Raw genomic sequence first — 16,639 nt, forward strand, 5'->3', positions numbered from 1 at the left:
GCTCCTGCTCCACTCCTCCCCCGGCGGTAAATCTCGTTCAACCGGGGTACAGCCGCGACCTCTCGCTTAATCCCAGCGAAACTGCTCCCCGTGGGAGGGGAGTAGAAAGAGAATCGAACAAGAGACAGCCAATCCCATGACACTACGACGCAACAGAGAATGATTGACTCAACCAACCTCAACCAATGAGAAAGCCCTTTGCCCCTACGTCACAGAGTTTGCCCCACCCTCTCCCCTCCTTTCTGGACTCCGAGCTCAGTTCGCGCAGTAACAAATAAAGTGCGCGCTGCGACACCTCCCAGCTCGCTAGGCTCGGCCGCCATTTCTTCGCCGGGCCTAACGGTCCGGCCAATCCCAGCGTGCGTCGAGGAGGGCTAAGGCTCCACCAATTGGAGGCCGCCGATTCCAACCCCTTGCCTCGGCTCGGCCCAATCCAGGCCTCGGACCCGTCGCCCCCGGCCCGCCCCCGCGGCGCCCTCTCTCCTCCCTCTTTGTGCGTCTCGCGCCGCCGCCGCCCGCCGCGTGAGAGGACGCGCTCCGGGGCAGCGCAGTCGGGTCCCCTCCCCCCGGAAGGTTCGCGAAGAAGAAGCCGCCACCGCCGCCTAAAAGGAGCCGCCGGTGCCGGTCCCCGGGGGCGCCATGGCGACCGGAGCGAACGCCACGCCGCTGGGTAAGCTGGGCCCCCCCGGCCTCCCCCCCCTTTCCGGGCCCAAAGGGGGCTTCGAGCCGGGGCCACCGCCTGCTCCCGGGCCTGGGGCGGGGCTGCTGGTGCCCGGGCCGCCGCCGCCCCCGCCCGTGGGCTCGGTGGGGGCCCTGACCGCGGCCTTCCCCTTCGCGGCGCTGCCGCCGCCGCCCCCGCCGCCGCCCCCGCCTCCCCAGCAGCCGCCGCCGCCGCCGCCCTCCCCGGGCTCCTCGTACCCGCCGCCGCAGCCTCCCCCTCCGCCGCCGCTCTACCAGCGCGTGTCGCCGCCGCAGCCGCCGCCACCCCAGCCGCCCCGTCAGGACCAGCAGCCGGGCCCGGCCGGCGGCGGAGGAGGTGAGTCGGGCCGAGAGAGCGCGAGAGGCGTCGCGCGGACGGGCCCGGCCGCCTGAGGGGCGCGCGGCGGCGGCGACGGCGGCTGCACGCGGCAGGGGCGCGCGCGCGCACGGGGAGGCCCCGGGCGGAGGCGCCACGGGGCGCGCGGCCCGGTTCTCGGGCCCCGAGTGCGCACGCGCGCTGGAAGGGGTGGGGGGGTGGAGAGCGGAGGGTTGCTGTGCGCAGGCGCAGTGTGGCGGCCGGGCTTTGTGGCCCGACTATAATCTGGTGGGGGGGCGGTCTGTGTTGTATTCTAGACTCTGGTATAGGAGAGCGGTGTCGAGTAGGTTGATTTGGTGGACGGAGTGGTGGGTGTGCATGTCAGGGGGGCGTGAAATGGTCAACTGGTAATGTGGAGCACCTCCTTCCTGGTTCTAGAGAAGTCCAAAAGGCAGAAAAGTAGCAAGAGTAGCTTTTATTTCTATAGTAGGGCAAGGTTTTCACTCCAGTGAAAGAAAGAGGTCGAAAATCCTTAGAGTGTGATTGGGTCTGATGCACTTTTCGGGGGAAGGAGTTTTTTCCTAATTTCCATTTATCTTAGGGAAGTCAGATATGCCTCCCCTTAGTTGTTGGGGTTTCCCCCTGGGAAGTAGAACTGACTTGTGTGTACCAATGTGTATGGAGTTTATGCCTCTCTATCAGAGGAGGAGGATTTGGCTGCTGTTGTATAGCTTTTTTTTTTTTTTTTTTTTGGTCGGACTTTGATACGTCCTCTAGGAGTTCAGATGTTAAGTGTCTAGTTGGCCGGGAAAATGGAATGCTTATCTTGGCTAAATTTTTGAAGAAAAAACGTGATCTTGTTGAAGAACTGGGCTTTTTCACTTAGTAAATCATAGGTTTGGTTGTGTTCGGCCCATTTAGAAAGGTGATTGGTGGGGAGTGGAGGTGAGAAGAATCAGCAGTTTCCCCAATCTTGCTTTACCAAGGTATGATTATTCAGTATACCTTGTCTCCCCTGGGGCCTTTAAAACATTCATGGTTGTTGTTGCATATCTGAAAGATGTGTTTGCTTGTTTACATACTTCACAGTTTTTCTGGATACGTATTATAAATGTGAAATGTTACTTTTTCGGATCCAGAGCTAGGTACCCTTGTGGTGGCCATGTGTCTCTGAATTCTCGGGTTTGTGTTCATTTTTTTGCTCTATATATCTTAGGTCAAGTTCTCAGTTTCCCAGTTTGCCGAGGTTGTGTCTAATATCATAAGTATCCTGAACTGCCTGTTGGTAATTAGCTTGCTGGTTTATATTTGCATTTGATGGACTTTATCTGCCTTCAGACTTTCCAAGTAAGAAGCGGAAGAGGAGCCGCTGGAACCAAGATACGATGGAACAGAAGACGGTGATTCCGGGAATGCCTACAGTCATCCCCCCTGGACTTACTCGGGAACAAGAAAGAGCTTATATAGGTAAATACACGTTCTGCATCCAAATACGTTGTCAGATTGATATGATTTATTCTGAGCAACATTTTATGTGTCATAAGTTTGAGACCTTAAAGTCTTGTTCTTTTGAGATGAGGTACGGTCAGGTGTACTTTCATGACTTTGACATAACCCATCAGTTTTTACTCTGCAAGTCCTGCATTTGAAGCTCCTTGTTTTGGTCTGTTCGTAACAGCAGTGTTCTCCATGAGTGCCAGGAAGGTAGAGGGACCCACTTAGGAGTGAGGGTAGTCCCCAGTCCAGCACCCCACCCCACCCTTTTCAGCTGCTGTTCATTGCCAGTTGGTGAGGTGAGTGTCTTCTGCCTCTCTGGACACGGCCCCAGTGGAGAACACTGCAAGTATTATAAACTAAGTACCTTTTTCACAGCATGGCCTTTCACCATTTCATATTCCTCCCTCCCCTTCAAATGTCTTTTATTTTTATAGGTACTTTCTGAAAAGAAAAACTCAGTTTAATCAAAGAGTGGTCCTGAAAGTGTTGAACAGTGTGCACCCCTTTTTACCATTTTGTTGAATTTAACCTTTCCTTCAGCATCTTTTCTGGTTTGGTCTTTGGAGAGCTGTCTTAAAACGAGGGCTCTTTTACTATTTACTATCAAAGAACTCTGCTGGGAAAGGGGTACTACTTGGATATGGAATGAGGTGGTAGGATAAAAGATCTTATCTGTTGGGAAATTTCAAGAATTAACAATAATTGTCCACAGTGTAAATGAAGTTAACCTCAAAATTACCTTTTTTTAAATATAAGGTTTTGAATGCGAGTTTTACCTTTATTCATGTATCTGCAGCTGTCTCCAAAAAGTTCACTTGATGAACATTTCCTACTAACCAAATAAACATCCCCTTTGGAGTAAATTAGGGCAGAGGCCGTCTAGGCCTATGAGGCTGTATCCTTCACAGATCAAAAGCTTCAGGGCTGGCATGTGTTATTCTTGAGGATCATTATATCTTATGTTTTTTAACTGCTGAGAGTTTTGAGGTGTTAGAATTGTTACCTTGTTTTCACGGTACTAATATTTCTTCTTTCCCCACTGTTCCAATTTACTTCCACCCACCTGCTTGTCTCATTAGATTGGCCTGGGTCTTTACAACCTTGTGGAAATGTCCTTAGTGGAATGACATTCCAAGGACACAAGCAGACTTAGAAAGGGGGGGAAAACAGACTTATTCTCTACATCTCCAGTTCTCTTCCTGTGCAGGGAGTTAATGCACTGAGCCCTGAGGGTATTTATAGCTCTAATCAAAAGTGGATAGAGCCAAAGCAGAGGCCAGTGTAGATCTCAGCTCTAAGAAAGATCACAGACTTTTGATTTAAGTGCCAGTTTTCCTCAGGTCAGACCCCACACCCCTACAGTTCAGTTAGGAGGGCTGCCTGCCTCCATGAAGCTGACTTTCACCTTGAGTTCTTGAGCTAGATACTTGACTGTCAAGTCCGAAATTTTCTGGCGTAGAAGAGCTTAGGGATCTATGTATCTTAATTCATCTTCTGTCTCTCAGGGTACACACTGCTTTGTACAATGCCCGCAGTATCTTCTCTTGATAGGAATGTGGGTTTTCAGTTCTTTGGAGTTGGAATGGGTATGTGGTATAGCCCTGTGGGGTGTATTTAAAAGTAGAAGGGTATCTTGGGTTAGACATGCATTAATCCTGTTTTGGAACCAGCTCGACTTTAACCCAACCCACTAAGACTTGCCCTTATTAGAGATGCCTGCTCACAACTTTCAGATGCTGCAAAGGTAAGAAACAGGTGGTTCTTCAGCACGCTGAAGACCGTGATTTGGCTCTACAGTTGCCATTATCTTGAGAAGTCACCCGGGTAACATTTCCCTGGAGTCCTTGAACTTCTGTGAAACCTTCCTCTCTTTTTTATGTACAGCCTCATTTTGTCAAGGTCTGAGGGCCACACATTCTCCTTGACCCACACTTTCTATTTTCTACATCCCCTACTTTTACTCCCCTCCTGAGGAGCAAGTCTGAGAACAGACTTCTTAACGTCTCACGGTTACTGGTTTATTAAGGTATATGGATTGTTACCTAAGACTCGAATAAAAGCAACAGGTATTGGGAGGTCCTTATTAGTACGGATCTGGTTGTACAGAAAGAGTATGTATAATAGGCTTTTTATGAGGTGTTGAATTGGTTATTAAATGTCTTACATGTTCAAGGAATTTTGAACCTGGTATCAATGAAAATGATCTTTGCTCAACTGGTATTTTTCCTTGTCCCATGTTAATTGGATTTCATTTTGGGCTATGCTTAATATTTAATGAAGAAAAATAAACTCTCAAGAGTCTTGCCCTCGAAGTAATTTGTTTGGGAACAGGGTATTGGTGATAACATAACATGGTTTGTTCTGGGTGCCAATTGTATAGCAAGCCTTGGAGGGGAGGGAGAGGTGAAGCACCTGATAATTGCTTTGATGTTAGCCTTAGTGAACAGTGTATACTGCTAACCCCTCTTCCAACAAACTGTTTGCTTCCTTAAGTGTTAACCATTTTGAAGTGAAAAATACCTGTAGATGTAAATGGACTTCTGCCGATAGGTGGTTGGGGGTTTTTGCCTCAATGTGTTCACTGATCAGTCGTCCCTTTCAAAGTCTCCGAGTTCTTCATGCTTGTTGTTGAGATTTGAGATGTTTTTTGGTAACATTGTCTTTTTTCCATCCTTTTTTTTTCTTTCCTAACCTGGTTTCTTCCAGTGCAACTGCAGATAGAAGACCTGACTCGTAAACTGCGCACAGGAGACCTGGGCATCCCCCCTAACCCTGAGGACAGGTTGGGAAACAGTTTTAACCAGCTGACAGTAACGCTTTTACCTTTTTCTCAATACGTTTTACTGGTGGCAACATATTGTGTCAGTTCAATGAAATCCTAGTAAGACGACTGTGATAATACTTTAACCATTCTGGGGCCTAGAGTTTAATTAGCAATCTATATGGTCAGTCGTCAGTTAGAAAATTGGAATGAAATTTAATTACTAGCAGAATAAAAAGTTACAGGAAAATGGACATCTGGTTTCCAGTTGGTAAGCACCTAGATTTTAACCTGATTTACCCACCCGTAGGGACAGTGAGGTGGCCCGTTAACCAGCCTTTTCAGTAACTGCTTTGGTTGAAAGCCGAGGGTGTAGAGCTTTTCTCACAGGTACATGGTGCAGGGATTAAGAATATTTTTGAGCATCACTGAATTTGAGCAGACCAGAAGCTCAGTCTGGTTAGCTCATTGCTGCAGTCTTCCTGCTCATGGTTTTGAGATGGTTTTAAAATAGATGAGATTTCTAACCAGCTTCCTTCACTGCCAGTGAATTTTCCGCCTTGGCCATTGCCTGGGGGTATTGGGAGGGTCCAGAATATTCTCGCCTGTTTTGGGAAGGCTAGCAACCAACCCTAAATCACCTTTATTTTTTAAGAGTGTGGTCTTCAAACATCTGTAGTCACGTTCTTTCAGTTTACAATTTCTCTCACCTTTGAAAAGTAAAAAGTCTGAGGGAAATTAACTTTTTAACCAGGAATTTTATTGGCTGGTTGAACTTCAAACAGCTAAATCTGGTCCATTTAATAGAAGGGCAATATGCCTCCCTCTCTGTGAAATTGCTCTTAGTGCATGCGGCATAGTTGAAAACACTTCACTTTAAAAAGTAGTGTTTTTAGCTTTTATTACCCGATTAATGGCTTGTTAAATCAGGAAGATGATGTAGTGATTTTAGAAGCCACTCACTTATGCATCTTTCTGCTGCCCTTTGCCAGGGAACAAATTAACTTAATCTCTCCATTTGGGCTCTTTAATTTTACTTAATGAAATTTATTATTTTTTTACCTGTAGATTTTGGTTGGAGGGTTGTGTTATGTTTTATATATATATATATATATATATATATATATATATATTTTTTTTTTTTTTTTTTTTAAGATTTGCATTGTAGGTTGTAGACCACAACTGTTGAGTGCTTTTTTGGCCTTTTTCCCTTTAATAATACGTCTAACAGGTTACCAGGCAATTCCTCAAAAGGTTGAATTTTTAACAAACCTTTGCTTCCTGGAGAAATGGGATTAGAGTTTAGTTGATCTATATGATGCCTCTTTGAAGTGAAGAAATTGGGCCAATATAACCTCTAGAATATTAGCTTTTGCCTTTTTACATCCACAATTTGGGAAGAGATTAAACTGTTGAGGCTTTTAAATGACCAATTTGGTACTGGTAAACCTTGTTCTGTTGATTAGCCAGAAATGCCTAATTCTAGACAGCTACGGGGTGGGAATTAGAAACGTCAAGCACATTAGAAATAAAACCAGAGCAGTTTTTTTCTCCCTTGTATTCAGTTTGAAAGAGGGCCTAATGCCTGACTGGTTTTGCTTTTGAGCCCAGGTTGGAGGGAACTGCATGAGTTTCTTACCTTACTGAGGTTATTTCCTAAGAAGGTGTATTTTCAATATTAAGCCACTATGCTATTTTGATGTTGCTTAAGTTGCACAGTTAAAAATGTTTTAAAAATCTCTTGTAGACTTAAATGTATAAGATGATAGTCTAATGAGCTGGGGTATATTTGCTTTTGTTCATTATTATTGGATTGTGTTAACAGTTTATATAAATGCTAGAAACGGAGGTGTCATTTAGCCGTCATTAGCCATGAACAAACCTGACCTTTTATTCCATCGTGTGTGTAACGTGGTATGACATGGTTCCCTTTAGGCTGAAGACAGTGGGAGCAGCCGAGTTCAGTCCTTGCTCTCCAACTAGGCAAGGTTCTCTCAACTAAACCAAGGGTATAGGAGTCTTGACTACTTTCAGGATGTTTTTTTTAATAACCTGATACACATGGTCTCTTCCCTTCTTGCAGCTGCTACTAAATTTTCATTCAGAATATCAAGCTATGGTCCTTTTTGTAATCTCAACTCAGAATTCTAGGAGTGTAACTTCTCTTTTTTATTACCGCAAAATCCAGCTGTGGTAAACTGACCATTTTATCATTACTATTTTTTACTTGTAGCAACAGCATTTTACTCCTTAAAAAAATGAGAGAGAGAAAATCTGCTTTCTGGACTTGTAAACTCTGGTGGAGAATCCTAGGTTTTCCCCTTGCCGTTTGCAGGTCCAGACCCTAGACAAGTACTTGACCAAATCTGCATTTGCAGCCTCTAGCAGAAGCTGCTTTAGCACGTTAACGTTTTTCTCTACCCAGACTCCCCAACCTCGAACAGCCAGAAAACAGGTTGACTCCTGGGCCTTGGACACAGCCAGCCAGGCCATTGAAGGAAAAGCAGAGACGAAGCCTTGAACCATCTCTCTCCATTGTGGGGCCAAGTAGCTGCAGCAGCCTTGAGTCCCAGTTGCATTGGGTTAAAGAGCTCATACTTCCTATGTGGCAGGGGTGCAGACACTCTTCCTGATAGGGCACGAGCTCTGCAAGAGTTCACAATTTACCTAAACTTTTGGGTTTCCGTGGTTCATCAAGTTGTAATAATGTACAATTTTTTAAAATGGAAAATCCATATTTGGCAAGAAGACTCCAGAGGATGATACTGTCCTTGCCATTTACAGTCCAAAGATTTTCCCCCAGAAGGACAGACTTTTTTCTTCTCACCATTTAGAAGCAAGACCTTTTTTTTCTTTCTCACACACACCCCAGTCCCCCTAATGCTAAGCCAGCTTTCATCTCCCCATTCCACACGATCTTGAGTAGCACACGTTACGGTCGGTTCCTCCGAAGAGTGTTGTGTTAGGGTCTGAGAGGCAGAGGGGCTGGGGAAGACTAATTTTAGCCCATGTGGGATGAGAAAGAGTGAAGGCAGAGCAGTAACAGTGATCTGTTTCCCACAGGTCCCCTTCCCCTGAGCCCATCTACAATAGCGAGGGGAAGCGGCTTAACACCCGCGAGTTCCGCACCCGCAAAAAGCTTGAAGAGGAGCGGCATAACCTCATCACGGAGATGGTTGCCCTCAACCCTGATTTCAAGCCACCTGCAGATTACAAGTAAGCAGAGGGGCTAGGTTGTCCAGGCCAAGGACATGTACAGATCACGTGTGATCTGGTGGAACTATTTTGGTACTAACGTCACACCACTTGTCCTCAAATCATGTATAGTTAATACATGGTAGCAAGGTTAGTTTTAAAAGCTGTGGGTTGTGTTCTCTCTCAGAAACATGCAGAGTCTATGGGTCTTTTCTTTTTTAGACCTCCAGCAACACGGGTGAGCGATAAAGTAATGATTCCACAAGACGAGTATCCAGAAATCAACTTTGTGGGGCTGCTGATTGGGCCCAGGTGAGTAACTGCTACCCTGTGGGATACATGATTGTTAAGAAACTGTAGGCTGTATCGGTCTTAGGCCCAGCTGGGTGCCATTGATGGCTTCCCTTCCTGTTTTTGGTGGAGTTCACACTTTGCTGTGAGAAAATCTCTTCAACCCCGTTTTACTGCAGAGAACTCAAATCTTACAGATTTGGTGTGGCTGCCTTTAACTTAAAAGAGATCATGGAGCTCTTGGTGGGAAAATCCAACTCTGCACTCATGGTTTCCTGCCGGTGTGATCCGCCCACTCTGTCCCCTCTGGCATGGGAACTTGCCTGTCAAATCTAACAATTCAACTTTTTCTGCCCCTGATAGAGGGAACACCTTGAAGAACATAGAGAAGGAGTGTAATGCCAAGATTATGATCCGGGGGAAAGGGTCTGTTAAAGAAGGGAAAGTTGGCCGCAAAGATGGCCAGATGCTCCCTGGAGAAGATGAGCCACTTCATGCCCTAGTTACCGCCAACACCATGGAGAATGTGAAGAAAGCTGTGGAACAGGTGAGGCAGCCAGAAAGGAAGCCTCTTGCTAGAAATCTAGTGGTGGCCCCAGCGCTTTATGTAATTGTGCCCCTTGCATCTCCACTAGATAAGAAACATCCTGAAGCAGGGTATTGAGACCCCTGAGGACCAGAATGATCTACGGAAGATGCAGCTTCGGGAGTTGGCTCGCTTGAATGGGACCCTTCGGGAAGATGATAACAGGTGTGTGATCCGTTTAGAGTGGAGAGAGTGTACAAACCTGAAGAACCTGTGGAAGTAGGAAGCTTGGCCGTAGCCCTTGACATGACTCTTTTTTTTCCCCCTTCTTCCTCAACAGGATCTTAAGACCCTGGCAGAGCTCAGAGACACGCAGCATTACCAATACCACAGTGTGTACCAAGTGTGGTGGGGCTGGACACATCGCTTCCGATTGCAAATTCCAAAGGTGAGGGCCTGGGATCATGGCTTCTTTGTAGCCGTGGCATTCAAGACATTTCTTGAGCGTGTTGGTTGGTTGCTGTTAACCTTTGGGCTCTAGAGGAGCTTCCTTTCTGTGAATGTGGTCTGTAATGGTGTGATGGTAAAGCCCAGGATGATGAGAGGCAGCTTGTGCGAACACCTGTGTTTTGTGGCTCATCTTGAATTCAGGAAAACTAGAAATTTCCATCCTGAGTGTAAATGTTTCCACTGTGGCCCAGTATTAACTACCTTTTGCTGCTTAGGATCGGTTTCAGAAGCCATCTGGATTTTTGGCCAGTTTTGAACCGCACTTGATAGCAACGTTTTTCTACTTTGTTCTCCTTTGGAAAACCTGGCAGGTGCTCTAGTCCTGCATAGACCTTCCTTCCCTCAAACTGGGAATGTAGGATTTGATGAAGGTTTGCTCTCCGGAAGAGCCTGTGCTTTCCTAGCTCGTGTGGCTGGCTGGGTGCTCTCGATCTTTTCTGTTGTGGCAGAAATCTGCGTGGTCTCCCAGATGCAGAGCTGGGCGCAGAACTGAGGACTTGATGAGACTATTTTGAGGAACGGTTAGAAAGGATGATTGAATTCTTCAAAGAATTCTCTGTCAGTTCTTCTACAGGATAGAACTTTCCTTGTTAATGAGTTTTTTTCCTCTTCTTTTTTTCTTTCTCTGTGTTTCTTATCCTGCCTTCAGGCCTGGTGACCCCCAGTCAGCTCAGGATAAAGCACGGATGGATAAGGAATATTTGTCTCTCATGGCTGAACTGGGCGAAGCGCCAGTGCCGGCATCTGTGGGCTCCACCTCGGGGCCCGCCACCACGCCCCTGGCCAGTGCACCTCGGCCTGCTGCTCCTGCCAACAACCCACCTCCACCGGTGAGTTTCAGGGGCTGCTGCTTGTGGTCTGGCCGCCCCCATTCTCTTCCTCAGAGACTGAGGGCTGTGGCCAGGTGCTTTGGGTAGAGCGCGGTGACAGACATGGCTGGCAACATTGTTCTTCCGGGTGTCAGGATGTTCGGGGATCTTTCACTTTAGGAAGATCCTGTCCTTGTGTGTTTTCTGGTCCTCTTGGCATAGCCGAAAGAACAGTGTTGCCACCAGGGGGAGCAGGCAGGGACGTTGGCGGGAAATGCTCTCACGTAGTCTCTCATGTCCACCACCCAGAGCCGCCCACCCTGGATGAATTCTGGCCCTTCAGAGAGTCGGCCCTACCATGGCATGCACGGAGGTGGTCCTGGTGGGCCTGGAGGTGGCCCCCACAGCTTCCCACACCCATTACCCAGCCTGACAGGTGGGCATGGTGGACATCCCATGCAGCACAACCCTAACGGACCCCCACCCCCTTGGATGCAGCCGCCACCACCACCGATGAACCAGGGCCCCCACCCACCTGGGCATCATGGCCCTCCTCCAATGGGTAAGTAAGTGTCAGACCAGAAACCTTGGGGCTTTGGGATAAGCAAGGGTGACGTCAGGTTGCTGCGAACCGGAAGCAGCTCTCAAAGTGGCTGGGTATTGCATCGGGTCTCCTGCCAAGGCTGGGGCTCCAGAAGGAGCAAGACTTTATCCTGGTTTAGGAAGTGGTTTGTGTGTGGGGTAGACACAGACTTGCGTCTTCAAGGCAAGGTTCCCGAACGGTTCTTACAGGGGTAGTGGTTGCAAGCTGTGTGAACCAAATAAGCTGTGGGTGGGGGCATCTTCCCTGGCCAGTTCAAATGTCCTGCTAAGTCCCTGCTCTTTCCTTCCATCAAGATCAGTACCTGGGAAGTACGCCTGTGGGCTCTGGGGTCTATCGCCTGCATCAAGGAAAAGGTAATGCGGCCCGTCATCTGCTCGCTCTGGGGTATGCCCTGGGCCTGGGAGTGGGGTCTCCGTCCCGAGGCCCTCTCCTCCCCCGAGGCCTCACCCTCGCCTCCGCCTCCCTGCAGGTATGATGCCGCCGCCGCCTATGGGCATGATGCCGCCGCCGCCGCCGCCGCCCAGTGGGCAGCCCCCGCCCCCTCCCTCTGGCCCTCTTCCCCCATGGCAGCAGCAGCAGCAGCAGCCTCCGCCACCCCCTCCGCCCAGCAGCAGTATGGCTTCCAGTACCCCCTTGCCATGGCAGCAAAGTGAGTGGACTCTTTGGGGCTTGTGGGGGTGGGTGGGATGGGGAGGTGGGGCTGAGAGCAGGAGAAGCTCACGGCTCACAGAGGCGGGCAGACACCCAGGGAGGAGACGCTGCTCTCTGCTGGGGGTGCAGGCAGAAAGGGCCTCATGGCCCCTGGGGGTCTTGGGGAAGAGAGCTGATGTTTGGCGTGGTTGTGTCTGGGGAGCGGTTTTGGGGGACCTGGAGGGAACCTGCCATCGTAGGTAGGGTGCCAGAAATCCAGGCTCTCACTGGCTGGGCTGTGAGCTGCCGGCTGCTGGCTGGCCCGAGTCTGTGTGTAAGGCCCGGGTGGGGAGGGTGCTTGCATGCTGCGCAAGGGACGTGATTGGGGCCTGAGAGACGGCAGGGATGGGACCGGGCTGTGGGGAGAGTAGCTGTGGCCTTGAGGTTGAATGTGCCGTTCGGTGGTGGCGGCGGATGGGCGGAGGGATGTCAGAGCCGGTTCCTGTGTCTGGTACCTTCTCCTCAGCCCTTCCAGGGGCACTGGTGACAAAGGGCTTGCTCTGCTAAGCCCAGAGACCTCGAGGCTGACCCCAGGGTAGTCCTGCCCACCCCTCCACTCCCCATCACCAGGACAGCCCCGCCCGCCCGCCCCCCACCACCGTACCGCATGCCAAGCAAGGAGCAGGCGCCCCTCGCCCCCCCATCCCAAGGCAGCAGCCGCAGAGAGCCGCGGTGTGCCCCCGCGCGTGTGACCTTGGGCTTCTTTACCACCCCAGATACGACGACTACCACCACGAGCGCTGGCACAGGGTCCATCCCGCCATGGCAACAGCAGCAGGCGGCTGCCGCAGCTTCTCCAGGAGCCCCTCAGATGCAAGGCAACCCCACTATGGTGCCCCTGCCCCCCGGGGTCCAGCCGCCTCTGCCGCCCGGGGCCCCTCCCCCTCCGCCGCCTCCGCCGCCTGGTTCCGCCGGCATGATGTATGCCCCGCCCCCTCCTCCTCCGCCTCCCATGGACCCTTCTAACTTTGTCACCATGATGGGCATGGGGGTGGCGGGCATGCCGCCCTTCGGGATGCCTCCAGCTCCCCCACCGCCTCCACCACAGAACTAGACTCGGTTTTTTTAAGAAAATATATATTATATAGAGAGAGAATTGGTCTCGTTTAAACACACGCCGAACCTCACCATATGGAGCCAGACATTGGGATGCACGCATGTGATTTGTGTGCACGCATGTGTGTGTGTGCACGCACCGGGCTGGGCCAAGCGACTGAGGACTCGCTTGGGAACGGGCAGGTGGTAGTAGGGGCGCCAGCTTGGGCTCTCCTGGCGCCCCGTAGCATCGAGTGTCTTCTTTGTCTTCTTTCTCTCCTCACCCAACTCCCTTTGCCTCTCCCCAAACCGGGCCGCCAGGATCCCTCCCCGCGGCGGCGATGGCCCGAGCCATGAGAGTGAGGACTTTCCGCGCCCATTGGTGACCCTTCCAGGCAGACAGCCTCAGCAGCGCCCCTGGTGGACAGGATGGTTCGGCAAAGCAGCCTGAGTTATTTTTGTGGACGGAATCGGAACACGCTGGCTCCATATCGTGAAATTTTTATTAATTTTTTCTTTTTCCTTTGTTATTTCCGTATCTCTTCCTTTCTTCAGACTCCGTCCAAGGAGATGCTCTTCCCCGATCTTCTGCTGCAATTAGACTCCTTTCCTTTTTCTCCATTCCTTGTTCTTCTCTTCCCAAGGAGAGGAGGGAGCAAATGGTTTTAGGTGCAAGCTTTGGCCATTAATGTCAGGCTATTTGGAAGGGGGGGTTCCTTTTGGTTCTAAGATTTTCAAGGTTGCCATGACCACCCCAGTTTTTTTGTTTGTTTTTTGTAGTGTGACATTTTGTTTTTGTCACCTTAGTAGAGTAGTGGGTTAATTTCCAGGTTCTGGGCCAACACCCATCCTGGCACCCCTGCCAGTGGTAGGTGGGGCCACCCAAGCTACCTTGGTCTTGTCTGCCACCCTGGAGAGTCCTTTCCTTGCTCCCTGAGCACCTGAGCTGCCTCAGATTCCATTTGTTCCTCTCCTTCCTGGAAGGTTTCCTTTCAAATTTTATTTTAATCCCAAACGTCTGAATGTTTTGCAGTGTCTAGGGGTTTAAGCTCCTTGTTTTTCGTTCTACTTTTTTCTCCCTTTCCCTCTTCATGGAGTGATTATGTTGACAATAATGTATAATGCGCGTTCTCTTCACTGGTTTATCTGCAGAAATTTCTCTGGGCTTTTTTTTCGGTGTATGATTCAACACTGCGTTAAAAGGGGGATGTTCCATTGAATAAAAAAGCAGTGTGGTTTTCTGGGTCTGTTTCTTCGTTTTTCTTTTCTCATCGAACCCCCTGTACTTAGCAGCAGCTCCAAAGTTACCTCACCTGCCCACATTCAGCACCTGGCCCCAGCCATCCCGTTCTCTCTGGGGAACCCCTGGGACCTTCATTAGGGAGCCTCCCGCCTGCGTCCCTGTGTGTGGCTTTGCTGGTGGAAGCGGAGTATGTGGGTGGTCCCACCATCTCCCCTTTGTTTACTGGTTCACAGCTGAGAACCGGGTTCTTCACCACCACCACCCACCCCCGTCACCCCTCAGTCCCCTGGTCCCTGTTGTTCTGAAGGCCTTTCCCTGGGGCTTGGACCCCGACATTTGCTGAGCTCTGGTTGCGATCTCTGCCTGGAAGCTGCCACCTGATGGAAGGCCCTGGGCTTAGGGAGGCGGCGGCACTAAAGGTCAAGCCAAGTAATCCTGCCTGCGAGGCACAGAGCAGCTAAAATTAAAACCGCCAAGTGGCTTTTTCTTTCTCCGCTGGTGACTTGAAGCCTGCCAGCACTGCAGGCTTTGGGGATGGCTGGGGGCAAAAAAACAAGTGCCCTGTCTTGTGCTTTGTAAGCACTTCTTCGCGGCGGGTCTCAGGTGGTTTTCTTCTTCCACGGCTGGGGCAGCGGGCCGTGCTGGTTGTGGCATCCGAAAGATCCACATCCGGGCTCCACGAGGTCTGAGGTCCTTGCCCGGCTGTTGCCGTGCCACCCCGTGCCTGCGTGCCTGCCCTTCCCCGCTGCCTTTCCTTCCTTCGGGGAGGTTAAGGGACAGCACACCCCTGCCGCCCCCAGCACCTGCCAGTGGGGATGCCTCTCCCTTCAAGTTGGGTCTGACCACTGCTCTTGGGAGCAGAAGTGGGTTTGTGTGGGCCCCTGTCTGGGTTGGGATGTCTGTACTACTTGGCTATAGGCCGGTAGGGTTAACAGAGCCTCGGAAGCAAGGCAAGTGCAGTGGGTTTCCCTAACCAAGACGGAAACTTCACTTGACTAAAAGGATGATCTTTTCTCTGTCCTTAACTGACAGAACGGGGGCAGGGCCTGGGGCCTAGCAACCCTCTTTGACCTTGGCTTCACCTCATTGCTTCCCCCACAAGCTCGGTTTCCCTGGTGGGCTCATTGGGCGGTTAATTAGCTCTTTGAAGCTCTGGAAGAGGCAAAGTGGCGCTATGTGGGTTTTAGAAATAAAATCAATAAATGACTTAACCGCAGCCCAGCTATCTCCTCCGTCTCCCTCCCCCGGGGCCAGCTCCGTTCCTGTGCTAGCTCCCTCCCGCTCCCTGCCGTCAGCTATTGTTAAGGTTTTGGATTGTAACAAAGTGGCTAGCTAAGGCATGGGGCTCAGGCCTTTCTCCAAGGAGCTCCAGGCCCTGAGATGGAAGAGAGAGCAGGAAGGCTTGGCCCTCAGAAGCGCAGGGGGCACCTGCCTTTGTGGCAGGGTGGACAGAGAGGAGAAATGCTTTCCCACCCGCCTTGAGACCACCTCGGGTGGAGGAAAAAACCTTAGCTCCACCAGGTCTGTTCCTGCCTGTCCTGGCAGCACTGGCTCCCCGCCCTCACCCCCCGCCCCCGCCCCCGCCCCAGCTTGGGTGGTGAAAGGAATACCAGTTGGGAAAGGTCAGCGTTAGGGCTCTGGAGAAACCCAAGATTGATCTGAGGAAGGAGTCAGGATTTCTGGTTAGAAACCTAGTCAGACATAAACAACCTTGGGTTATTCAAGTTAGTCAAGTGCCTCCAGGGTTCCAGATTGATCTGCACCCGCAGCACGCGGGAGTGAGGGATTGGAGAGGACATGGGGACACAAGAAGTGGGTCAGTTTGAGCCTTCAAGGTCTCATCATGCTGGGCTGGGGCTTGCAAAATAAACGGAGGGGCCTCAGGGTGGAGTCACCCCTGGAAAAAGCCTGGAAACAGTTTGAGCGGGGGGCACAGACAACAAAGATGGAAGGGACGCACAAAGAAGGTAGTTGGAGAAATCAAAGTAATTTCTGGGTGCCTGGCTGGCTCGGTAGAGCGTGGGACTCTCGATCTCAGGGTTGTGAGTTCAAGCCCCATGTTGGGCACGGAGCCTACTTTAAAAAAGGAATTTCTGTTTCCTAGTAGAAACAGGCCAAGTCCCAGTTGAGCAAGTGCCTTGAGCCCCGAAGTAGGGCGAGCACAGCGCTGATGCCCAGAAGAGGGGCATCAGAACCAGCTGGCTGGAAGAGCATTGGATTCATCTGGGGAGTCGGATGAGAATTTGGGAATGGTTTGGGAGCAGGTCCTTAGTGGCAGGAAAATTAACTGGTAGGCAACTAGGGGTCAGTAGAAGGGCTGTGTGGCCAGGACGCCACCACAACAGGGCTGTGAGGTGACAGCACAGATAACAGGTGGCTTTCTCCAGGGAGCACTAAGCGCCAAGGAGCCTTCTGAGCTTGACTCAGAGCAGCCTCTTGGGAGCAAGTCCAGGCCCAGCAGCC

General features: G+C 50.7%; 1 protein-coding gene across 11 annotated transcripts; it reads left to right on the forward strand.

The window, feature by feature from the left end:
• Positions 1-256: 256 nt before the first annotated feature.
• SF1 (splicing factor 1) lies at positions 257-14,178 on the forward strand. Of its 11 annotated transcripts, none has more exons than XM_064576228.1 (14): positions 257-1,036; positions 2,354-2,482; positions 5,219-5,294; positions 8,337-8,489; positions 8,691-8,780; positions 9,123-9,306; positions 9,395-9,510; positions 9,626-9,733; positions 10,445-10,625; positions 10,893-11,166; positions 11,502-11,561; positions 11,678-11,857; positions 12,615-12,819; positions 13,255-14,178. In XM_064576228.1, exons 1-14 carry the CDS (start codon positions 640-642, stop codon positions 13,382-13,384), a joined length of 2,283 nt encoding a protein of 760 aa, XP_064432298.1. In that variant the 5' UTR covers positions 257-639; the 3' UTR covers positions 13,385-14,178. The 11 variants fall into 11 exon arrangements, with proteins under 11 accessions (XP_064432298.1, XP_045749323.1, XP_045749324.1 ...); XM_064576229.1 differs by having other exon boundaries at positions 263-670; XM_045893367.3 differs by having other exon boundaries at positions 12,615-14,178.
• The last annotated feature ends 2,461 nt before the right edge of the window (positions 14,179-16,639 follow it).

This window comes from Mirounga angustirostris, unplaced genomic scaffold (genome assembly GCF_029215605.1).
Source record: "Mirounga angustirostris isolate CCGP_5_RB_7025 unplaced genomic scaffold, mMirAng1.0.hap1 SCAF_13, whole genome shotgun sequence".
Lineage (NCBI taxonomy): Eukaryota > Metazoa > Chordata > Mammalia > Carnivora > Phocidae > Mirounga > Mirounga angustirostris.

Bases quoted from the DNA above. Each gene is read 5' to 3' on its own strand.
- SF1 (XM_045893367.3), top strand. From the start codon at position 640: ATGGCGACCGGAGCGAACGCCACGCCGCTGGGTAAGCTGGGCCCCCCC. The intron at 11,562-11,677 runs GTAATGCGGCCC...GCCTCCCTGCAG, and splicing joins TCGCCTGCATCAAGGAAAAG to GTATGATGCCGCCGCCGCCT. The intron at 11,858-12,614 runs GTGAGTGGACTC...TTACCACCCCAG, and splicing joins CCCCTTGCCATGGCAGCAAA to ATACGACGACTACCACCACG.